General features: G+C 55.2%; 1 protein-coding gene across 1 annotated transcript in view; it reads right to left on the bottom strand.

Moving 5' to 3' along the window:
- Positions 1–348: 348 nt before the first annotated feature.
- The window catches only part of COBL (cordon-bleu WH2 repeat protein), a 188,875-nt gene continuing 165,364 nt past the window's right edge, over positions 349–23,859 (bottom strand). Inside the window, exons 16-20 of the mRNA XM_042977199.1 lie at positions 12,466–12,563; positions 9,260–11,049; positions 8,262–8,381; positions 7,405–7,659; positions 349–1,684 (exon numbers count right to left, since the gene is read on the bottom strand). Coding sequence (XP_042833133.1) covers positions 1,667–1,684; positions 7,405–7,659; positions 8,262–8,381; positions 9,260–11,049; positions 12,466–12,563 — 2,281 coding nt within the window. The 3' untranslated portion in view covers positions 349–1,666. The remainder of the gene's footprint in view (positions 1,685–7,404; positions 7,660–8,261; positions 8,382–9,259; positions 11,050–12,465; positions 12,564–23,859) is intronic.

Genomic DNA, 23,859 nt, shown 5'->3' on the forward strand with positions numbered 1-23,859 from the left:
ACCCATGGTCTGCTCTCTCATTTCCTTCAGGGTTCTACTCAAACATCACTGTATCCCTAAGGACTCTCTTCATCGTCCTATTTTGCTCTTCATCCCTTCTCCTGATGTTCTATGCACTATCAGCTTCCAAATATACTTAATATTTTGCTTATGTTGCGTATGGTCTGTCCCCTCCCCTATAAAGTAAACTCCATGAGGACAGGGATTCTCATCTGTTTTGCCTTCTGCTGCCCAGAGGAGTATAGAGGCAGTCATATGTGTTGATTGAAAAAAATGAACCTCTCCTTTCTGCTTTGGGGCTATGGGCATCCCAACAAACCGCAGCATAAAGTCACAACTTCCACACAGTGAAATTCATTTTCTTTTATTTGTGGCACTAAAAGACACATAGTGGAGACAGTGTGGTTTGAGAGGGACCGGCTGACGCTCTTGCCCCACCAGGAAGTGAGCAACGGCCATTGGACAACGCAGAGCAAAGTTTCCATTCTACGTGATGCCTAGATCTGCCGTGAGACATTAAAACGATCCCACCGTGTATCTGTTGCTTGATGAAGACAGAGATTTTATTTCACGAGCTCCTCTTGATTTCTATTCGTGTCTTAAAGAGCTCTTCCCAATGCAACAAAGTGCTTTAGAGACAGAAGTGAGAGACTAGTGCTGTGTCTAAACTTCATTATAAATACCGGCAGCAGAATTCCGTGTCCTTCGAAAAGCCTTCCATGTGATACAGGGGTGACCCTGATCTGTTGGGCGAAAGCACCCAGACTGAACACAAACCATGAAATACCAGCACAATTTTGATCCGATCCTGGTGACACGCAGACACCCAACGTCCCCGCTCCGGGCCCCGTGCAGGACTTCGGAAGGTTCCCAGGGAAGTCACCGGGCTCCATACACAGCCCTCCTGGGGGAGGCTCATTCTACTTCACAGCCCACTGGGGACACCTGCAAGGTGGGGCACCGACCGTCCACGCCAGTGCCATTCCGACCTCTGTCACCGCCACCCCTGGAGAATCAGAAATGCCTGTCTATACATCAAGTACGATTTTATTCTGGGCGGGAACAGGTGATTTTTAAAAGCGTAGTTGGTCAGATCATGGTCTGCGATCCTCCGGGAGGTCATAACTCCCAATGTTTGAGGGATAAAACTCCGACGGTTTCATGACTCGACAGTCAACTTTGAAAAAAGCCTTCTGGCTCTTTTGTTACGAGCAAAACATCACAGAGCTTCTGACATTCGGATTGTTTCAGTCGGTTTCTCCGTATCTCCCTAGAATTCAAAAGATTTCAAACAGCGAAATGGTCGCAACCATCTCCCTATGTGGTAAATTCTCAAAGGTCCAGCATCGGCCGAAGGTCACCACGAAGTGTAGTGTTGGGCTCCCGCATTTAGATCCCCATTAACCTGCCAACAAGAAAGGTTTATTGGCAACGTGAAATACTCAGAGGCAAACACGTCTCCTTGGCACCTAAGCTGTGCAGCAGGGCGGAATTCTGCCCTCTCTTGGAACCATGTCGCAGGACTGAAAACCAGCTGTGTGCGTTTGGCCTGTAGACAAGAAAGTCCGCCACGTCCCGACGCCCCCTGCCACGCGGCGTCCTCGAGCGGGGACTGTGGACGGCTCACGGGGGTGGGTTTCTGCTGCGATCTGATCTCATCGAGGATTTACACCAGCAAGGGCACCTGCAGAGGAGAGAGAGCCGCGGTTACTCGGGGGAGCCGGATGGCCCAACGGGGTCGGCCAAGGGTGTGGAGGTCCGGGGGCTGAGGCGCTAAGTGCAGGAACGTCCTTGCCGTGACTCTCCCTACATCGATACCCATTCTGCTCACGTGCCCCAAGGAGAACGTGTTCCGAAACACAAACACCCTTAACGCCTTCGGTGCCAGTCTTTTTCAGCAGAGGAAGCAGGGACCCGCGCGAGGTCCGCACCTCTGGAGGTCCCCGTCACTGTGCTAGAGCCGTCAGCTGCCCCCAGGCCCCAGCCTTCCCCGAACACCACCCCCCCCACCCCTCGCTTCTCTGAATCTGCTGGGGTCTTTCTCCTCTGGCCAGGCTTTGCATGTGGGGTGCCTCTGTTGGGGATGTCCCTTTCCACCTGGAAAGCTGCGTCTCCTTCAATGACAGGTGTATGTACCACCTTCGCGGAAAGGTTCTCCTGACCCCTAGTCGGGGCCCATCCAGTCGCCCCTGGTGCCGTCGGTGACCCCGCTCTGCTGCAGTGTCCCAGACTCCCCGCTCCTTCACCGCTGGAGAGGGGCCCCTTGAGGAGAAACCGTGGGGCTCCCCCTCCCCGCTCTGGGCACAGAACTTACTGAGCGCCGCGTATTCATGGCACGAGTGAGCGAATGCGCACGGAAGTCCCTATTCTATCAAACGCACGGCTCAAACTTCCACTCGCAGCTCTGCCCCGCACCCTCCCGTTACGGTCCACCTGCAGAAACCCTGATCTGGAGCGCGTCAAAGGAGGTATTTCAACGGCCTGTGATCACACAGCGAAGCCAGAACCGACCCGTCTGTGCCTCTGAACGGGTCCACCGTAACCAAAACGTGCGCCGGGTTCACCCCATGAGCAGCCCAAACCGAGCATGTGACAGGATGCACTCAGGTTCTTCGTCACGGTCTGACGTACGCGGCCGGGAGCGGGGATACCCTGGGCCTGCGGGGAAGATGCCTTCGGGGCTGGGGAAAGAGGGTTGCTGCTGCTGTTGGTTTCTGTCCCTGCTCGGGGGGCTGCTGGGTGTTTACGGGGACAGCGTCACCCATCTGATCGTGACTCACGGGGTCTGCCGTCAAGGCCAAGCATCACGACACGCGTGTGGGAGGAGACGCGGCCGTGCGGCCCCAGCAGAGGCGGCAGTGGAGGCATGGCTCCCCCAGGATCCCCAGGGCCATCGGGCTGCCCCCACCTGGCCCAGAAGGAGTCTGGCACACGAGGAAGCCTCTCTGGGGCTTTCATCGCGTCCCTAACCTCGTGAGAAGGTCCTGCGGTCAACAACAAACTGTACCTCTCTTTCTGGCTGAGGACCCACGAGGGCATAGACACTGTCCTGAGCAGGTACCACGGGCCCCGGACCCTGGGGGTTTCTCAGCAAGTGCTTGTGGTGTGGATGCTTGCACATGTGAAGGTTTGGAGTGTTTTAAACGTTTATTTTTGAGAGAGAGACACACACACACAGAATCTGAAGCAGGCTCCAGGCTCCGAGCTGTCAGCACAGAGCCCGATGTGGGGCTCGAACTCACGAACAGCGAGATCATGACCTGAGCCGAAGTCAGAGGCTTAACTGACTGAGCCACCCAGGCGCCCCTGGATGTTTTAAATATAAACACGGATTAAGAAGGTGCTCGGGGCACATTCCAGGCCCCCTGAAATAACGCATTTAGAAACACACCGCTCAAGTTAGCCGCACACAGGATCCCCGTTACTGTTAGCGCAGGGCTGAGTTGGGGAGGTGGGTACTGCGTGGGTCCATCTGAGCCCTGCACTCAGAAAGAGCAGCTGGTCCACCGAGGAAGGGCCCGCGGACAGAGCAGAACAGCAAATGCTCTCACCCGGAGCTGGAAAGCTCTCTGATCGCCACAAATACAGAGGCAGGGAAATTAATTCGTTCACACCGCGAAGGCCACTGTACTCTTGACTGCGTTGAAGGATGGCGTTCCTTTTTAAGGTGGTTGTTCCTTAGGTGCCACACTGATCCTTTCGCATTTTACTGCATCGCTGCCAGTGTGAAACCCGTGCGATAAAGGTAGGGGGACCGGCCATCCCGGGCGTAGCCCCGACGGTCCTGCCTGCCTGAGAGCCCTCCCAGAACGGCCAGGCACCCCAGTCTGCAGGAGGAGGCTGGGCTGACAGAGGAGCGGAGTATTTGCAGCCCCGGGAAGACCAGGGACCGCCTCAGGTGTACACAGCCCTCCCGGCCACCCTGGCCTGGAGCCCTCACTGAGCCCAGGAGCTGGTGAAGGGTGATGTGCACACGCGAGCGCCCAGGGAGAGCTCTGCCCACGTGGTGTGGACCCCAGAGCCCACAATTTATGGCACTTGCCCCAAGTTTACAGGGCCCTAACAGCCCAAAGGGTAAAAGGGAGCCGAAGAAAAAATACGAGGCAAAGTCCCAATGACCTGAGCTTCCCGTGCCGTGACACAGCCCCAAGCGCGTTGGCTGCAAAGCCAAGAGGTCACCGGGGTCCACGCCGAGCAGAGAAGCAGCATCTTGTGAGCAAATACAGAGATGGGCCCCGTTGCCTGAGTTGCACATTTCTCCCCATGCCACAGATCTGCCGTTCCGCATAAATAAGGCGGGCAGGCCACTGGGAAAAAGGCACAGGTGCGTCCTCCTACAGGACAAAGCACTGGCTCCAGGCGAGAACCTCATGGAGGCTGGAGGGGGGGCTGTTGGTCACTCGGACCACCCAGCCCCTGCCCTCCAAGGTCCCGTCACCATCAGCGGGTCTCGCGTGACTTTGGTATGCACAGTGCAAGGGGGAGAAGGGGTCCTGGGTCACCGGGGAGAGCAGGGACCCAGTCCTGTGCGTCTGTGCACACGGCGGTATGGCTGGGAAGCGCAGTGATAGAGAGCGAAGGGACGTGGTCCCCCGTGTCACACGCATCCCGGCCACTTCTGCCCAAGGGCGTCTCGTAAACCGTTCAGGCCGTCAAAACCTCACACGTGCCATTTGAATGTGGACGGCACAGACCGTCCCAGGATGGATGAGGCAGGTCACAACACTTAAGCTCATCCGAGAAACAATCAACAGGAAGGCCCTGAATGCCATTTGAAGCAGCAGGAAGAAAGTGGCCGCCCAGGACCTCTCCTGCAGCTGCCCTGCTCCCTAGCTTCAGTCCAGACGCACAGGACCCCTGCTGTGCCAGCCCCACACCCACCGGTCCGTCTGGTCCTGGCCCCCCTGTCCCCAGCTCAGCCTCACCGAGAGAAAGCCTGAGGGTTACACCTGCTGCGGTTCTGCCCCGCTGTGCAACCTCAGGCAAGCTTTTCGCCACTCTGGGCCCAGGCTCCTTGTGAGTCCTGCAAAGTACGCAGGGTAACGGTCGTTCTGGAAAGATTCAGGGACCGGTGAAGGAAACGGCACAGGTGAGAAAGGGGACAGTCAGTGGTCATACGGTCACACTCGGCATTATCCAAAATCCAAAGATGTCACATTCTCTCTGTCCCATCCAAAGCTCAACTTCGTTCGCATCTGGAGGTGAAGTCATTTGGCCAAAACACCTGAAATCTGCCGACCTGGAGCCTCACCTCCCACCCCTGCCCCCACATCTGATGTGGATTTCCCTCTGAGAAACTCAAAATCCTCCCCCAGAATCAGCTGGGGGCGGTCGGGCCCGATAGCTGTGCTCTGGGCCCCTCAGGAAGGACACCGGACCGGCCGGTGACCCAGTTGAATACTGGGAACTGTGAGGGCGGGGCTGCCTCAGGTGCCGCATGGACAGCCACCTTCCTCAGAACCCCACGGTCTCCTTCTTAGGACCCTGACTTAGCCACTCACCCCAGCTTGTTGGGATACGTGTACGTAAGTTCATCAGTACGTAAATTCCACGGAAATGAAAGAAAGCATATAGAAAACCAGAAAGCCCCCCGTAACGTTAGCAGCTCTCCCCTCTAAGGAGAGAGAATGTGACATCCTCTGTCTACCCCTGCCATTCAGCCAAGGATGCTGTCTTTTCCCCCCACATCCTGAGGGGGAGGGGGCTGTGTGTCCAGAGATGACTGGCCAGCATCCGCGTCATGGGACGTCTGGGGTCCCTACCGAGGGCCACACGCACATAGCCATGAACGCAGCACTGTCACACAGGGACACAGCTCTGGGGGCTGGCCCAAGCGCAGGGACCATGCCCCCGGGGGAGCTCCCCGTCAGCGGGTGGTCGGGCCATGCTCCATTGGCTCTCTGGGCTTGAGCGAGGACTGCCCTTCGTGGCCTGCTGCCTGCAGGGATGTGGGCTGTCTCCTGTCCCCTCCGCTGCCACGGGCTCCCGGGTGGACGCAGGACAGTGATCTGCCTTCTTAGCGCCAGCAACTCAGCCGTCCCTCCAGGGCCACCTGCTCTCCCACAGCACATGCAATGGGGTGATACCTGCTTCCGAGTACTTTCTGTGCCCAAAGTGACCGGTGTCAGTCCAGTCCTGTTGTGACCGAGGCCAGGCCACTCAGGTTTTCTGAGCCTCATCCACTTTCCACAGATCATGAGGGTAATCTTAGTACTGACCTCTTCAGGTGCACGCGAAAACACCAGCTTAGGGGCTGGAAAGCATCTCTCAGGCAGAAATACGTCCCTCTGGCCTCCCTATAATCAGTGTAACTCCCCGAGCCCACCAGAAATGAGCAGGGACAGAGAATCAATCTCAGACAGACAACCATCTCAGAGCTGACAACACAGATATCAGAAGCCACCTGGCTCAGGAGCCCTTTGGTTTGGGCATCCCATCGGGATGGTGCAAAACGCATCTGCTTTTTGGGAACGTGAGGGCTACAAGTGTTAGCCCACCAGGAGACCACATAGAAGAGGAGAACTGTGGAGAAGCAGAAAGCGTGTGCTCTGCCCAAAAGGCTTCCAACTGAATAATTTCACACATAATGCTAGCCAAGACAGAAGGTGAGAGAGAGAGGGAATGAGAGAACGAGAGGGAGGCTGGGAGGGAGGGAGGGAGGGAGGAAGGAAGGAAAGAAGGAAGAAAGGAGGGAGGGAGGAAGGAAGGAGGGAGGCAGGGAGGAAGGAGACTGGGAGGAAGGAGGCTGGGAGGAAGGAGGAAGGAAGGAGGAAGGAGGAGTGAGGAAGGAAGGAAGGAGGGAGGAAGGGAAGGAGGAAGGAGGGAGGGAGGGAAGAAGGAAGGAGGGAGGGAGGGAGGGAAGAAGGAAGGAGGGAGGGAGGGAAGAAGGAAGGAGGGAGGGAAGGAGGGAGGAGGGAGGGAGGCAGGGAGGAGGGAGGGAGATAGGGAGGAGGGAGGGAGGAGGGAGGAGAGAGGGAGACAGGGAGGAGAGAGGGAGACAGGGAGACAGGGAGGAGGGAGGGAGGAGGGAGGAGGGAAGGAGGCAGGGAGGAAGAAGGGAGGAAGGAGGGAAAGAAATCATGTCCACAGCCTCAATCCACGCTGAGAGCCATGACTGTGATGTGTGCTCCCTACAGAACACTTCACAGATGCCTGTCGGGCCTGTCCCTGGACCACAGTCAAGAGTGCATGGTGCCCTCCCCAAGGTTGGGGAACCCTGTATCCCCGGGGAGCATGTCTGAGGGCCGACCCCCCACGCGGTGAAGGCCATCTCCCTCCCTCTGGTCGAGGGGGTAAGGGACGGGGCCTCAGCCATCGGTCACCGCTGCCATGTTACTGCCGTGGGGCTCCGTGGTGACCTCCCCCTTGCCCCATCCGAACGCTCACAGGGTCACCCACGGTCACCTTTCGCAGTCGTGCGGCCCCTGTGCCCGAGCGGATGGCGTCCATCAAGGCCTGCCTGGCCTCGGCCGGGTTGCCCGAGCTGGACCTGGATGCCGGCCTGGACGCGGAGGGAGCCTGGGTGGCCGGAGGGGGCGGGGGCGGCAGGGCGGGCAGGGGCCGAACGCCAAGGTCATCCAGCCCTGGCGGCTCCAGCCCGCGTTCCAACAGCGCTGCGTCTCGGAAGCTTCGAAGCTCCTCGGAGGCGAAGGAGGACACCTAAACAACGAGAAGGTCAAAGGACAAGGTCCCACAGGGCCTTTCGGAGGGGCGACGTGCTGCCTCAGCCGGGGAGGCAGGCGTGGCTTGCCCCCCAAGGTCCCCAGCCGGTGCCCATCTCGGGGAGCCTTCCGGAGCACTCCCTGCCCCCCTGCCCCATCTCGGTGGGTGAGGACGGGCCGGGACCAAGTGCCCAGCCATCGGGGAGGCTGCGTGCCTCCCTCGGTGGGTAATACACCCGCGCTGTTCCTCTGATTCTGAGACTAGAAGCCGGATGGCACGGTCCTGCCCCTGCTCCCAGGCTGTGCCAGATCCGGGCCAAAGCACCGGCAACTTTGTCCCGGAGGTGAGACAAGCCCCCGGCAGCCACGCTGGGGGCTGGGGAGCTCCGGATGTGCTGTGTCCCAGGCGGGCAGGGAGGGAGGGATGGGGGCCAGCTCCCCGATGCGCCTGCCTCTCCCACGCGGGGTGCTGCCCCTCAGCGCCAGCCTCCGTGGTTGCTGGGCTGCCCACTCTGATGGTGGCTTAGCTGCGGCCCCCGCATGGGTCTCCACGGGGCACGGGGTTGCGAAGCCATCCCTCCACGGGAGGCCCTGCCTTACCTTCCGCAGGCTGTGGGCACCGCTGTGCCCTCGGATGGCCGCCAGCAGGGCCGAGCGCTCGCCCTCTGCCTCCCTGCAGGACGGCTTCCTGGGCCCTGCCTCCGACGCGTGCTCTGCAATCTGGAACGTTCACAGTGTCAACACGTTTCCCCAGGAAGGAGGAGAAAGGCAAAGCATAGGGCAGCACCAGAGGAAAGCGATACCTATCAGGTGAGGGAGGTGAAGGCTCGAGGATTGATTTTACGCCCCCCGCTGGTGGAAGGTAGAATGTATTTCCGCCGTTGGGCAGGGCGTGAACATTCCACACTGACCTCACGCCATCTAACGACCAAAGCGCATGTGTGTGGGGTGGCATGGGACGGTGGCCTCTTAATGTCGTGTGGCTCCTGATACTGGTGTAGCTTCTGGAGCGGATATGTGCCTTGAAGCTTTGCAGACCTGAACGAGGGCCCGGGATCCCCACTAGCTGGCAGCGTGGCCGTGGGCCAGCTCGCCTGACTTCACTGTGCCTCCGTTTCCGCCCCTGTGGAACGGAGATGGCTCCCAAAGCTGAGCGTTGGTGCTAAGTGCCTGGACAAGGGAGGCGGGTGTCATAAACTCCGTCCCTGCCGTTACCGAGCAAGGACAGTAGACCCCGCTAACCACGCAGGAGTGACCGGCAGGGGCCTGAGTCTCTATTTGCTCACTCAAGGACCAGTTACGGATGAGGCGACCCCCAGGTACGGACACTTTACCGCCCACATCTACCCCCAGGGGGTCAGGGTCTTAAAGGCAGTTCGGACAACCGCAAACCCATCTGCTTTCGTCTCTTTTGTGGTTCTAAATACTCTGCAGGCAGCAAGGCGAAGCTCCTGGTGGAAATCAAACCCCGGCATTCGCCTCCCTCATTCTTAGCTTGCCCCGCCCCTCCTCCTCCGATGCCACCTGAGAATCTACGTGGGGAGCGACAGGTAGGAAACAGGTGCCTGTGACCTGCAGGCAGGTGCCTGCCCGTTCACCTTGCGAAGCCTGTCCTTCCCGCCCGCTGAGTGGATGGCCTCCATCAGGGCGCTGTGCAGGGACGTGTCCTTTGGTGCCGGTCTCTGGACAACGGGTCGGAATTTCTTCTTTGGCCCAAAGATGCTGGGTGGCAGGGTGCCGTTGGCTTCGGGCTTCTGTTCTGGGGGCTCCTGTCCGGCGTGGCCACTGGTGCTGGAGCCTCTCGGAGAGTGAGGAGGCTCGCTGGGGATGGGGACCCACCTGGAACCATTCACCAGGGTCCTGTCTGGAGTCTGATCGTCTCCTGAGTGGGCGGGCAGGGGATCTGTGCTGTCTAGAGTGCGTCTGGGGACGGATGCTGAGCTGGCCCTGTGGTCGCCAAGGCTCTGCTTTCCGCTGAAACTAGAGCTCTGTCCCATAGACACATGACCCCTCTGGGCGGCCGTGACAGGCGGGACACAAGGACTTCTGCGGATGGCGGCCGGGCCGTCTTGAGCAGACGACTTTCCATCAGGGCTGCTGACCGGCCCCCCAGGCTGGGCTCCTACTGCCGACGCCTCCTGATCAGCACGGATGCGGGTCTCTGGGAGCGGGCTGGGGGCTGAGCCGTCTCTCCTAGCGGGAGGCTGCCCGGCCAGCTCTGGGGCTCTGCCTTCACGGGTCTCCTCGGCTTGGGCTTTCTGGGGCCCCATCCGCTTGGCAATGGCAGAGGCCACGTACTGACTGGACGTTCTTCTCTGGGGCTTGAGGAACAGGACCTCTGAGGCATTGGCTGCTGGCACTTTCACGTGACGAGTGGCTGCCACGGGTGGCCGGTCTCTCCCCTCCTCCACGTGTCGCCCTGCTTCTCGGTGGGCAGACTGCTGCGGGGGCGATGTCACTTTGGGGTCCGGGACAGTGGGCTCTGCCCTGAGTCCACTTTCCTGCTGCTGTGGCCTCGCTGGTGTGGTGGGAGCGGGGGTCCTGTTGGTTGAGCACTCCGGGGGCTGGCCAGAGTGCTTCTCTAGAGAGCCGGACCTCCAGAATTCCTTGACCCTTTCAATGGGTTGGGTTTCTGTGTCGAGAGCGGGTGACGACGGGGCTACGGTCCTGCCCCCGTTCACGTGGGGACTCACCAGATTCCCTAGCTCGTCGATCTTAATGGCCCCTGTTGACAGCGATACTCCTCTGTCGTAACATCTCATCTCCGATTTCGGAGGGACGATTTTGTACGTCGTGAGGCCGTATTTCAGTCCGTAACTGCACCCTGGGTTTTGGCCCCGTCGATACCACGATGGCGGTGCTGAGCCACCGTGCTTATCCTCGCCTTCCTTTGCCCTCGCTGGCTCTGATGAACTCGCGCTCTTGCTGGCCTGTGTCTGCCCACTGAGGGCAGAGCCGGGCCCCTCACCGCCGTCCTCTGCATTCGGGTTGTGCGTGGGAAAGTCTGCAGAAGTCGCCTTGGGCTCCATTTTGTTCGGACCCCCATCTTCACAGGGGTCGGACGAGGCGGGTTTGACTTCCTTCCCAAGGCCGTGGGGAGGAGCTGCCGAGTCGGGCACGTCTGCTCTCATCTCCCGCTGCTGGCTGTTCTCCACCTGACTTTGCAACAGGTGGCCTCCCCGGCCGGCCACGCTCCCCGGGTCAAAAGAACCAGCATTGTTGTTTCTGTTGGAAAACAACCCCGAATCCACAGGATCGTCTAGGACCTCCCCTATGAACGTTACTGGGATCGCGTCTTCATCGCTGTTGGGGACCGTGGCATCTGACACGTGGCGTCCAGACACGCCATTCACCGAGCCGGTGCCGGCTTCATAGCCGTCTTCCAGTTCTGCAAAGAAGGACAAACATAAGTCAACAGATTGGCATCGCTGGTGACGATTCCCAAGCCAATCGCTTAGTGTAACCACACCCTGGCTTTGATTTTCCTGAGGTTCTTCTTGTGTAAGTTATTTATGTGCATTTCCAAGCGTCATTCCAATTTGTAATCTACACATGCCTGGGGCCCAAGGCTCAGCCCTGCTGGTTCGACAGAGGAAACTGCACGTCCGTGATGTCTCTAGGTACGGCATTCTGGGACGAGGTTTTGCCAACATCCTTCACTTAGAAACTAGTCCTGTAAACCTGAGCCCTCTAGAAACACTGTCTCAGCACAGAACGTGAAGGGGAACTGGGGTTTCGACCTTCAACTTGATCTCGTTCATCAGAAGTGCCACAAAGCACATGGGCGATGAGGTGCCCACGCCTTCAGTTAAGAGGCAGATGACTGAACCTTGGGCGTCTCAGAATTAGCCCTAAAGGATTTAGCGGGTCACTTGATCAGAGCCCCAGGGACACAGGGTGGAAGATTTAGCTCTGTCCACCACATCTGAGAGCTGAAAAGCGAGTAGACAAAACTACTCATCAGCTCTGCCGTCTGCTTCCTTCTGGTTTTTGTTTTGATTTGTTTTAAAGCATGGCCAATATCTGATTTCTAGATTATTTTCACTGTGTGCCTTTGTCTGTAAGATCAGCCGGTTGTCTACTGAGATCCCATGCATCTGCTTTGGCCTCGCGGTATTATCTCCCCCCACTGTATCTGTAGAAAAGCAGATGTCCCACCAGAAATGGGTTCATGGTCAGGGCGGTGGGTCCTGAGTTTCCCTTCAAGAAACGCCATACATTAGCAAGCAAAGGGGTGGGAGCGTGCTCACCTGTGTCACCCAGTGCTCCCCAAACCCATTTTGGCACTGGAAAACTTTTTGTTTTAAATATTTATTTTATTTTTGAGATAGAGAAACAGAGACAGAGCATGAGCAGGGGAGGGGCAGAGAGAGAGGGAGACACAGAATCTGAAGCAGGCTCCAGGCTCCGAGCTGTCAGCACAGAGCCCGACGTGGAGCTCCAACTCCCAAACTCTGAGATCGTGACCTGAGCCAAAGTCGGACGCTCAACCGACTGAGCCACCCAGGCGCCCCTCTTTTTCTCTGAATGTGTGTAGAATCCTTCCCGATGTGCAATATCAGTACCATCGAGAGGGATTTTAAGCCGCTATTGAAACGTCTCTGCAGTGCGGTTAGCAGCCCCGATCGGAGACGCAATCTCCAGAGCTGTGCTCACTTGCTGGCCTCACACCCAGGCTTTCTTCAGATGGACCAGGGTTCCTCCCGCACAACCTGTCCCCATGGAGCTACAAACCTGGTCAGAAAAAACAACCCCCGGAGTCGCCCAGCACACGATGAGATGGCGAAGCAGGGACTGCTCTCACCTTCCAGGTCCCCGTCAAGTTCCTCCAGGGTTTTCTGGAACTGCCCGGTGATAAAGAGGTCTTCGTCCCCTCTGCAGGCTGTGGCAGCTTCCTCAGGTCTAGGGAAGACCAGAGAGAAAGGGAGGGCATTTATTTCTCTCATTACTGCTTTACTCTTTTCTGGAACGATCTGAGGAAGGCACAACGTGCGGCCAAGTTCACGCAGTTCTGTATCCACGGGGCTCTGGCGCCCTGGGAGCTGCTGGGACACAGACAGGGGGTGTGCGTGCGTGCGCGTGCGAGCGGTAGCGACAATTAACGGCAGGGGCGGCAAGGACAGGGATAACAGTTCCTGCCCTTGGACCTGCCTTCCACCCCCCCAAGACTGGAGAAAGCACCTACCAAGGAGGGATGCCCGCTGTCCCTCTGTGCCGTGTGCAGCCTGCAAACGCGAGACCCCAGATGCAGGACTTTGGTGCAAATTATTGTATTATATAAACCTCACAAGCAATTTATAAGGCAGGTAGTGTTACCATAGCTGTCTACAGATAGGGAACCATGTGCCGAGAGACTAATGGACCCACCCAAGGTCACATGGGCTCCAAATCCCAGGGGGGTGGGGGCAGGGGGGAGAACTGGCCATGCCTGATGCCCAGAGGCACAATGTGGCCCCTGCCACCTGGACATCTGGGAAGATGTCAAGCTGCCCGCCGAGGGGAGCCGGATCTCGCCTTATTTGCGTCACTGGGACAATAGCATCCACGAGACAGCTACGGCCAAAACAATTTCAAAGCAGCTTTTGCAAGGGCCCTTGTCTCTGTGCTCGCCGCGCGGACCGCAGAAACATGTTGACGGCAATTGTCTGTCTTCAGTGAGAGCTGAAGGTCTTTTCCGCTGATTGTGAAAATTGAGGACCAATTTCCTTCATTGCTAATCAGGCCCAGATAATGATGCCCGGGGTATGCTTTTTTGCATGATCCTCACTTACGTAGCAAAGTTTGTGTTCTGATAAACGAGTCTTTCTTTCTCGGTGACTGTGTCCTTTTGGGAGCCAGGAAGCAGCTTCCAGATTAGTCTCAGCTAATGTCCTCTGACAACCCAGACAAAAGGGGCCAGTTGGAGATGTGTGTGCATGTGGGCCAATTAATAAGGACCGTAAGGGGCACAAGGCTCTCTTTCTTACTGCTGCTGCTGGGGCTTTAATTGAATGCATTTTCTTTTTCTTTTTCTTTCTTTCTTTTTTTTTTTTTTTGAATGCATTTTCTTAAAGTGTGTTTTTCTCTTTCATGGAATGTGATGGTTTAAGTACATTTAATTTAAACAGTTGACAAAATACAAGGTACAGAAAAAAATGCAGAGTGATATGTAAAATAGTATTCAAAACTGAAACCAGCACTTTTTAAAATGCTTCCTGTTCATCTTGATGCTCAAAGCCTGGCTAAACAAAATTACATAGGTGCTTTTTCTTCAAAGTACTCGTGTTGACTTCAAAGTATGCTCAACCACACCTCTCTATGAGAACGGAATGATATTCATATGAATTAAAAACTAATTTAAAATAAAAATCCTAGGAATGCTATTCTGTACATGTTACACTAGAAACAAGTCACGGAAGCTGATGAAATGCAGTGGGGCGGAGACCCTCACACCCGTTGCTACTGGAAAGCCATTGGGAACACACATCAAGAAACAAAAACGTTGCTGTAACTTTGTAAGAAGTTCGGTTCCCTCGTCTCTGGTAGTTTGCCTTAAGGAAACGATCCTACAGCGGGAAAAATGTGAACACAACGTTGGTCAAATGTAGGTGAAGAGTTCCCACATACCCAGCCGTCAGGGTTTGCCTAAAGCACCACATGTTGATTTCAAAGGGCGTTAAAATCGGTCACTATGGTGAATGTGGATTCTCTGTGGAAACACAGATCAATGCTCAAGCCAGCACGTTGTGTGAAGAAATCAAGATACATACACAGAATGATTGTGATGATCTAAAAATAGCACATGCCCGCGGCGCCCAGGTGGCTGTTGGTTCAGCCTCCAATTCCTGATTTCGGCTCAGGTCATGATCTCATGGTGTGCGAGCTCCAGCCCTGCGTTGGGCTCTGTGCTGACAGCCTGGAGCCTGCTTGGGATTCTCTCTGTCTTCTCTCTCTCCCCCTTTCCTGCTTGCACTCTTACTCTCTTAAAATAAACAATTAAAAAAATTAAAAAAAAATAGCACATCCCCATGGGCCAGGGAAGTAAAGTTTACTCAACCCACCAACCACTGTGACTTGTGGAAATGAATGAATTACAGTGAATATTTTATCCTTTTCTGTCTTGAATTATGCTCATTTGGGTACAAAAAGCAGCTTGAACGATGGGCAATGTTTTAGATGGCTAAATTTAAAATAATCCCTTTGGGCCCTTTTTGACCATGAACGAAAACTCTGTGTTTGCAAAGTAGATCACATTTTTGTTATACGGTGCACGATACTCATGGTACGTTGTGTTTATGTTTTATTTTACTATCATTGCTTTTTTTTTTTTTTTTCCTGAGAGAGAGCATAAGCAGGGGAGGGGGAGGAGGGGGAGAGAGACAGAGAGACAGAGAGACAGAGAGACAGAGAATCCCAAGCAGGCTCCATGCTCAGTGTAGAACCTGATGTGGGGCTCGATCCCAGGACCCTGGGATCGTGACCTGAGCAGAAATCAAAGAGTCGGACGCTCAACCGACTGAGCACCCGGGTGCCCCTACAATTTGATTCTGTTATGAGTGTTTAACAATCCCAGTGAGTAGCTATTAGCCTGACGACCATACCGAGGTGGCCGAGATCAGGCCTGCGTGTGAGCTCGATTGTCTTCCTCCTGCCCAGGCTGGAGCCTGAACCGCCCGCCAAAAGCCATCGGGAGCCAAGCCCCAAGGTCGCAAGGTGTTCCCCGCCCCTCTGCAGTCCAAGCCCCCTTGCTGAAGTGGGGGGACCCTGCTCTGAGTCCCATTCCTTCCCACCTGCTTCTGCTCTCCTGAGCCTGTGTCCCCAGCACCACACAGGCGTCCCCCAGATGCTGTCGCTCAGTCCCGGCTCTGCTGACCCAGCCCCATTCCACCTCTGCCCGCCTGGCACCTCACATGGTCCTCTAACCAGATCCTCCGGTGTGAGCCTGCTTCCTCGGGGCCCCGCCTGCCCATGGGGACTGAGTAGACATGGGACAGGAGCCACCGGCCTGGGAGGGAGGGTCTACCCATGGTCCTTGGCTGCGCTGTTCCCGAGGCTGCTGAACCTCTGGGGTCTCTAGGCAAGGGGAGAGGCGAGGTCTGGAGGTCACTTTGCTCATGCTGCTGGTTCCTTCCATAATGCAACGCAGGGGGTCCCTGTGCTCTGGGCCCTGAGCTCCTGGTGAACGGACTACCTGGCAAAAGCCAACACCAATGTCAACGCATCTATTTTGCTTCCCAATGTAAAATTTCGCGAGGAAAAGACGTAGAGATATCCGCTTCTCCTTTCTCCCCCACCCCCATCTACTGGCCCCCAAAGGGTTAGTCAAGGATGGTAACTACTGCTCTGTCCCTGCAAAAACCAGTTCCAAGGGCCTCCTACCAGGGTGGGGGGGAAGCCAGCAATCTGGGGGCTTAGCAGGAGAGTTCTAGACCGTGTCCCCGGAGTGGAGAGCCGGCCACAAGCGTCAGCGTATTTGTAGCTGAAAATAACCGTGCACAGGTGTCCCTCTCCTCGGCACCTTCCCGCCCCCCAGTCTTCAGCTGGGTTTCCTGACGGCAGTCTGTTTTGGCTAAAGACCAGGAAAATGAATCACAAGCAGTGCTGACACTTTTACCGGCTTGCACACGCTGAGCACCCATCACCAGCAGCGTTTTCTTGCACGGAGCGTGGATGCAGAGGTTTGCAGGCCACCGCTGCATCAACGCGAGGGACAAAGGGCGGGAGGGTGGGGGGCGAGGGCATCAGGGTGACAGACTCCGCCCCCCCCCCCACCGACCCGGCTCGGCCTCGCCAGCTTCGGGTAAAACGACCAGCGGAGGCGATCAGGTCAGATCAGCCGGCGGAAAAACAGGTTTCGGTTTTTTGTTTTCATTTTAGAGGAGAAACAATAAAAGAGCACGGGCTGATTCTGGGCGATTCGGGCACATGTGAGGCCACGTCTCTTTTCGATGTGGCTAAAAGAGCTTCTGCAAGTAATGTATCCAATGGCAGAATTAAAAAAAAGAAGTCTAAGAGGAAAAAAAAATGTCTCTTTCAAGCTGGGATTCAATTTGCTGACAAGCCAACGGACCTGTGCGTTTTCAAACAATTAAACTCCGTATGCTAAAGGCAGGAAGCTTGGGGCGCCTGGATGGCTCAGTCGATTAAGCGTCCGACTTCGGCTCAGGTCATGATCTCACGGTTTGTGAGTTCAAGCCCCGCCTCGGGCTCTGTGCTGACAGCTCAGAGCCTGGAGCCTGCTTCGGATTCTGTGTCTCCCTCTCTCTCTGCCCCACCCCCGCTCATGCTCTGTCTGTCTCTCTCTCTCACTCTGTCCAAAATAAAGGCAGGAAGCTCGGGAAAACACACAGTTGATGACGGGCATGTGTGCTCAACTTCCCACCCCGCTGACCAGCGCGCCTGTGTTGACAAAGTTTCAGACCGTGTCCCCCAGGAATGGAAGAGGAGCCACGCACGTCACTTAAAATCTCGTGGTCAAAAAAAAAAAAAATGATCGTCACATTAAACACCGTGGTAAGGAGACGAAGGGGAGATGAATTACTCTAAGTCCGCTTTTATGACACCCTCGTTAGTATGACTTGATTTAACCCAGTACTTAGTCCACACTGTCATCACCACGAGGTACCCTCGCGGAATTGATAGGAAACGCTCCTTTCTTCGCACCAAAGTCGGTGTCTCACCCGCTGGGCAAGAGCTCCTGTTCGCAGCAGCAAAGTGTGGTTCCGAAATAGCTGGAGTGGTTTTTATTTCTTTTTTTAACGTTTATTTGCTTACTTTGAGACAAAGCAAGAAAGTGTGAGAACGGGAGGGGCAGAGAGACAGAAGGAGAGAGAGAATCCCAAGCAGGCTCCGTGCTGTCAGCGCAGAACCCGACGTGGGGCTCGAACTCATGAACGGTGAGATCATGACCTGAGCTGAAATCAAGGGTCGGACTGAGCCACCCAGGCACCTCTGCACTGGCTTTTTTTTTTTTTTTAAGTTTTTTTTTTAAATTAAAAAAAAAAAATTAATGTTTGTTTATTTTTGAGAGACAGAGACAGAGCATGAGCGGGGAGGGGCAGAGAGAGAGGGAGACACAGAATCCAAAGCAGGCTCCAGGCTCCGAGCTGTTGGCACAGAGCCCGACGTGGGGCTTGAACCCACAGACCGTGAGATCGTGACCTGAGCCAAAGTCGGACGCTCAACCGACCGAACCACCTAGGTGCCCCCCACTTGGAGTGGCTTTTAAATGCTCCTTTGCAAAAATGTAGCTACAAAGTGTCTGGGTTCTAGGAGGTATTCAGTGTTTCCAAGTGCTGTTGGGAGGGGGGGCGCGGTCAGGAAATTCTAGGATTCCAGAAGGTGAGAGATGCTTCCAAGAACTCTGGGTGCGGAGTTCCTGTGGTCACAGAGTCCAGGGGCCCCAGGCTGGCAGCAGCCAGTGGAAAGACAGGACCCCACCCTGTCCATCCCCTCCGCTGCCCCACACCACCTCAGTCCCGAGACCAGACCAGGCACACGTGCCCTACAGGGCCCAGTAGGGTCTCACTGTTAATGTCCTCATGCCCATTAAGTTGAGTGAGGCTAGATGGCCTTGGGGACAGCCAGGCAGAGGGCAGGGGATGAGGGGCGACAGGAGCCACAACAGGGAGGCTCCCGTGTCTTGAAGGAGCTGCACCGTGTCTTTTGTGGCTCTAACCTCGCTTTCAGTGTCCTCCCATCACCAAGGGACACGGCCTGAAACCCACATGTCCAAGCTCTCATCTGCTCCACTGCTGAGCTCATGTTCCCAAAAGGCACCCCAGAATTTCCAGTCCCACATGTTGATACTCAGATGGATACACTGTCTGAGGACAACCAGACTGCCTTTGGGTTCAAGGGTTTAGAAATAATACAAGTTCGTGGCGCCTGAGCGGCTCAGTCAGTTGCGTGTCTCCCGCTCAGGTCATGATCTCACAGTTCGTGAAGGCAAGCCCCACGTGAGCTCAGTGCTATCTATCAGGACAAAACCTGCTTTGGATCCTCTGTCCCCCTCTCTCTGCCCCTTCCCTGCCTGTGCGCGCGCTCTCTCTCTCAAAAATATATTAAAAAAAAATAATAATAATACAAGTTCCATTGGGATGTCCCCCGGGTGGGTAGGAGGCAGAGTTCTCTCGGTTTTTCCCTTTTATCTATGTACAAATATGCATATGTACACATACATATGTACATATATCTACCACACATATACACACGTAGTTTCTTCCCAAAGATGCTATCTGGCTTAAAGAGGCAGATGATCAGAGCCTGACCCAGGGTGCAATGGTTCCCCAACAAACCAAATTTCTTTTTTTCCTCAGGCAGCTGCAAACAATAACTTTGACAGCAACGATAAGAATACCAGCTATCAGTTTGTGAAGGCTGCAAATATGTCAGGTGCCATTCTTACTTTTTCTTTTTTTAAGAGTATTTATTTTTGAGAGAGAGCGAGCATGAAGGGGCAGAGAGAGAGAAAGAGAGAGAGAGAGAGAGAGACAGAGAATTCCAAGCAGGCTCTTCACTGTCAGTGTGGAGCCTGATGTGCGGCTCGAACTCACTAACTGCGAGATCGTGACTGGAGCCGAAACCAAGAGTCAGAGGCTTAACCGACCGAGCCCCGCCCAGGGCACCCCTGCGTGTACTAAAGAAATTGATGTGACAGCCAGTCACTGCCCCCAGGGGACAGACATGACCTCAGGCAGTCTGACCCTGGAAGGTGTTCCTTAAGTGTTAGGAATGTTGCCTCAGGTCACATACAAAGGGAAGATGACTCTGGGAGAAGCTGTTCAAGCAAATGTAGGTCCCCCGAGGTGTGACTCCTGTCCCAGGCAGGGCCGCTTGAGGCCATTCCCAGGGGTCCCCCAAATAAGGAGCGATTGTCATTTGTGTATGTGTTGATCCTGTGCTCCTGGGCTGGTTTCTTCCTCGAGGAACCTGTTAATCAGCTGCACTGAGTTTAGAGGAAACTGCTAGGAGTGCGAGGCCCACGTTTGCAATGAAAGATGGAAACGGGGTCCAACCGGGCCTGGACGGCCATGCAAGAAACACATTCTTTCTCATCTGCAGAAACTAGCTGTCAGAATTGTGCAGAGCAGAGCCAGGAGGCTGGCCGGACCCAGGGACCGGCAGCAGCCACGGAGAATAGGGGCACAGTGTCCTCGTAGGCCCACATTTCAGGGCCACATGACGAGAAGTGCTGACGGCTGAGTGCCAACCGGCACCAGGCCTGGGGTTGCCCTGCCCGGGCTCCCCTGGGGACTCAGGATGTCAGAAAACATCGTGCTGTTCCTTAGTGTTTCCCTCGATCGTTGTTGAACGTGGGTGTTCCGTTCCCGTCTGTCCAGGTGGCCGAGCTCAAGGTGGCTTGGTCAACGGCGGTGGGTGCCGTTCTCACATGACTGCAGCTTGACCCTGGGCTGCCCATCCCCCAGCCGAGGTTCCCATCTCGCCAAACTTGGCCACGGCCTGCTCTGGATCCCTGGAATCAGCCCGCTGCACCCTGGCTCCCCGGGCTCTGCAGACTTGACCTCTGACCCTGTGCCTGTGACCCCCACCCCCGGTCCAGCCCCACCCCATCTTTCCCCCTCCAGCCTTCCCTGCCTTTTTGCGGCTCAGGCTCTCAGCCCCGGGGGCTGCAGACAGGGCCACAGAGCGCGGCCTCTGGAATGCATCGCGTCCATCCAGAGAGATGAATTCGGTCCGCGTCCACAGGACTGAAGTGAGTATTTGTAAGTGCTTTCACTGTGACCGCGTGGGCAGTGGAAGGCACAGATCAGCATTTAAAAGACAGGGTATTTTATCAGAGCGCTATTCTAGGGACATTGGGATGCGGAACAGAAAGGGGGCATTTAAACCGGTTGCTTTCCTCCAGAATTTGTAAGAGACTTTCATGGTTCACGAATGGGAGGCTAGAACGACTACCTGCATTTATCTGTGCGGAGGTATTTCTCCAGGGCTGTATCTCACAGGAAACACCCAAGGAACTACACGGACCTTCCCAAGCCAGAAAAATCAGCCAGCACAGAAGGAAGGGCCAAGGCCAGTGCACGTCGGGGAACCGGCCCCACCCGGCACGCACATGTTTAGTTTGGCTTGGCATGTCTGACTGGGTTGCCAACATTGAAGTTTGGAGACCTCACAGAAAAATCTACATTTCTGGGGGCCCCTGGGGGGCTCAGTCGGTCAAGCGTCTGACTTTTGGTTTTGGCTCAGGTCATGATCTCACGGTTCATGGGTTCGAGCCTCATGTCGGGCTCTGTGCTGACAGTGTGGGGGGCCTGCTTGGGATTCTCTCTCTCTCCCTCTCTGGCTGCTCCTCCCCTGCTTGTGCTCGGTCTCTCTCTCTCTCTCTCTCAAAAATAAATAAATGAACATGAAAAAAAGTTTTTTAAACATCTAGATTTCTGGCTTCTCTTCAAAGGCCGGCCACCCTGGGTCTGTGACCCCTCCGGGTAAGTTTGGAAGGAGGGTGCAAGGCTGCTTTCCTGAGAGAGAACTGAGCTTTCTGGGCTGTTCTCTGTGGCCGCCCTCACCCTCATTATCTGTCTGGCCCCTGCGGGCCTTTGAGTTTGCAACCCCAGTTTCACACCCCTCGGTGCTGCTTGCTTCTCAGTAACCCTGAACTTTACGGGAAAGCGTACATTTGGAAAGAAATATGGGACCGCCGTCTCGGGTTGGCCTCATCTGTCAGAGGAGAGAATTCCTGTCAAACAAACTTTTTAAGGGGTTCCCAGACCCAGCACCGACGTGCCTCAGGCACAGGGGCAGAGGCAGCTCTCTGTCCGAAGACTCAACTCCCTCTGACACTATGGACCCACACAGTGTCCCTCTGACACTCTCTGACCCCACAGGCGGAAGGGCGCAGTCGCACCAGGCTGCTCTCCACCCCCACCCTTTAAAAAAAAATTTTTTTTTTTAACATTTAGTCATTTTTGAGAAAAAGAGACAGAGCATGCGCAGGGGAGGGGCAGAGAGAGAGGGAGACACAGAACCCGAAGCAGGCTGCAGGCTCCAGGCTCCGAGCTGTCAGCACAGAACCCGATGTGGGGCTCGAACTCACGGACTATGAGATCAAGACCGGAGCTGAAGTCTGACGCCCACCCAGGCGCCCCTCCCCACTCCCACCCTTGAGAGACACCAGCCTCCAGCTCAGACCCATGGCTACAGACTGGGGGCTCTGACGCCCTCCTCCGTAGGTTCAATCAATTTGCCAGGATGAGTCACAGAACTCAGAGAAACCCTAGGTTGGCCCATTTATTAACGGATATAAGAAAGGATCTGAATCAGTAGCCGGAAGAAGAGAGGCATAAGGAGAAATACGATTTGGGGGCACAGAAATCCCACCCTTCCCCAGGCGCCACTCCCCCCAACCTGTTCCCATCCCCTTCTACCTGTTCCCGTTCACCAAATCTGGAAGTTTTCCAACACCCTCCTTTTGATAGTTTCTGGAGGCTGCATTGCATAGTCATGATTGACTGAGTCACTAGCCAATGGCTGACCTTGCCTCCAGCCCCTCTCCCCTCCCCCCGGAAGGTCAGGGAGTGACTTTAGTCAATTAGTTGCCCCCACTGGCACCCTGCATGCCCCCACCCCGCCCCACCCCAGGGATGCTTTCCAAAAGGCATCCATTAACATAACAAAAGACCTCTCTACTACTCTCCACACTTAAGAAATCCCAAGGGCTTTGGGAGCTGTAAGCCAGCAACTGTGGGTGTAGTAGACCAAATAGCTAGGAGAAAGAGGACCAAACAGACATTTCCTCTGAATCACAGTAATGCACTAACGATGGTCATTCCATGAGAAGTCCTGGGGCAGAGAGGGGATCCCACGTCTGCAGCAGATAATGGAACAGCACAGACAGAGCTGAGGGGCTCAGAGGCTATCTGCATCCTTAGGACACTGCCAGGCTGCTGGAAGCCCAGAGAAGAAAAGTGACCTGCCAGGAAAATTCACGGCGCCCCGTTTCCTGAACTAACCGTAGTGACTTTGACAATGCAACCACTTGAGAGCAAGGGAACACGTACTGTGCCACGCACACTGGGCATTTACAGGCTCAGGACACCTCTGAGTGGGAGGAGACACTATCTCCGCAAAGTCGCGCGGACTCTCGAACTGATGAGGCAACTCATCAGTGCTGGGGGCTCCCCTTTGGGTCTGTCAGAGCCCCCTCCCTCCCCACCGCCTACTCTCAAATTCCATGGCACCCCAGAGATAAAGGCAGAAAAACATCCCCTACTCCCTGCTGGGAGAAAGCATCAGGTTCTAAAGACTCCATGATTATCCCTGGCTGTGGCCAGGGGCAATGTTAACTCTCACATTTGGACAGAAAGCAGCAATGCTTTGCATCAGGGGTCGATGCCGGCAAAGCAAAGGAGGGTTAACAACAGCATCCCTAGGGGCCAGAAGGAAAAAGGTCTGATGAACTTCAGATGTAGAGCTCAGGGAACGCAATCTCCGTGCACACTCACAGAACACACCTGAGGATTACTGTAGAAAGAGATTTTTTTGTTCATTAAATGGACTAAGAAGGAAACACCGTTATTGTTCTCTGCTCTCACAGATGCACACAGCACAGGCTAAGGTGCCTTGTGTGCAGGGGGGGCGGGGGGGGGGAAGGTGAGGGGGAAGAACAGAGCAAGGGCCGCATTCTAGTTTTCTGGCCAGTGAAATACACACTTGGTCTTGGAATTGTCCTTAAGTCTGACGAGCTACACGTTAAAACTATTAGAGAGTGTAATTAACAAATGGGGAAATGCTCGTGATACGTCCTTGGGCGAAAAATGAATCAAAATAAATTATTATTGACAATTACATTAACCAGATAAAGATCTGTGTGTTCGCATGAACTGGGCTGGACCAAAATGTGGCAAACACAAAGGCATTCGTTTCTTTTGGGAGTCGGCTTACGGGCTGATGTTCTTGGTCTCATTCTTGTTAATATTTCCATAACATCGTTTGTGTGGACTGGCTCTTAAGATTATCTAAAGGGTGAAAAAAACTGATGGGCCTTTCTGGGCAAGACTGAAGAGAATTAACCTGCCTTTCTGGGCAAGACTGAAGAAAACAAAGACAGTGGGTGCTGGGGTGGGGGGAGGGACATGGCAGGACCAAAAATCCAGCTATGAAAGGAACGGAACGCAGGGGGCAGGTGGTATACAAGGAAACCAGGGTAGAGCGAGGAGTCAGGGGAAAAAATAGATTTCCTCCTTCACATCACACCCGA

The sequence above is a fragment of the Panthera tigris genome, chromosome A2 (genome assembly GCF_018350195.1).
Source record: "Panthera tigris isolate Pti1 chromosome A2, P.tigris_Pti1_mat1.1, whole genome shotgun sequence".
NCBI lineage: Eukaryota > Metazoa > Chordata > Mammalia > Carnivora > Felidae > Panthera > Panthera tigris.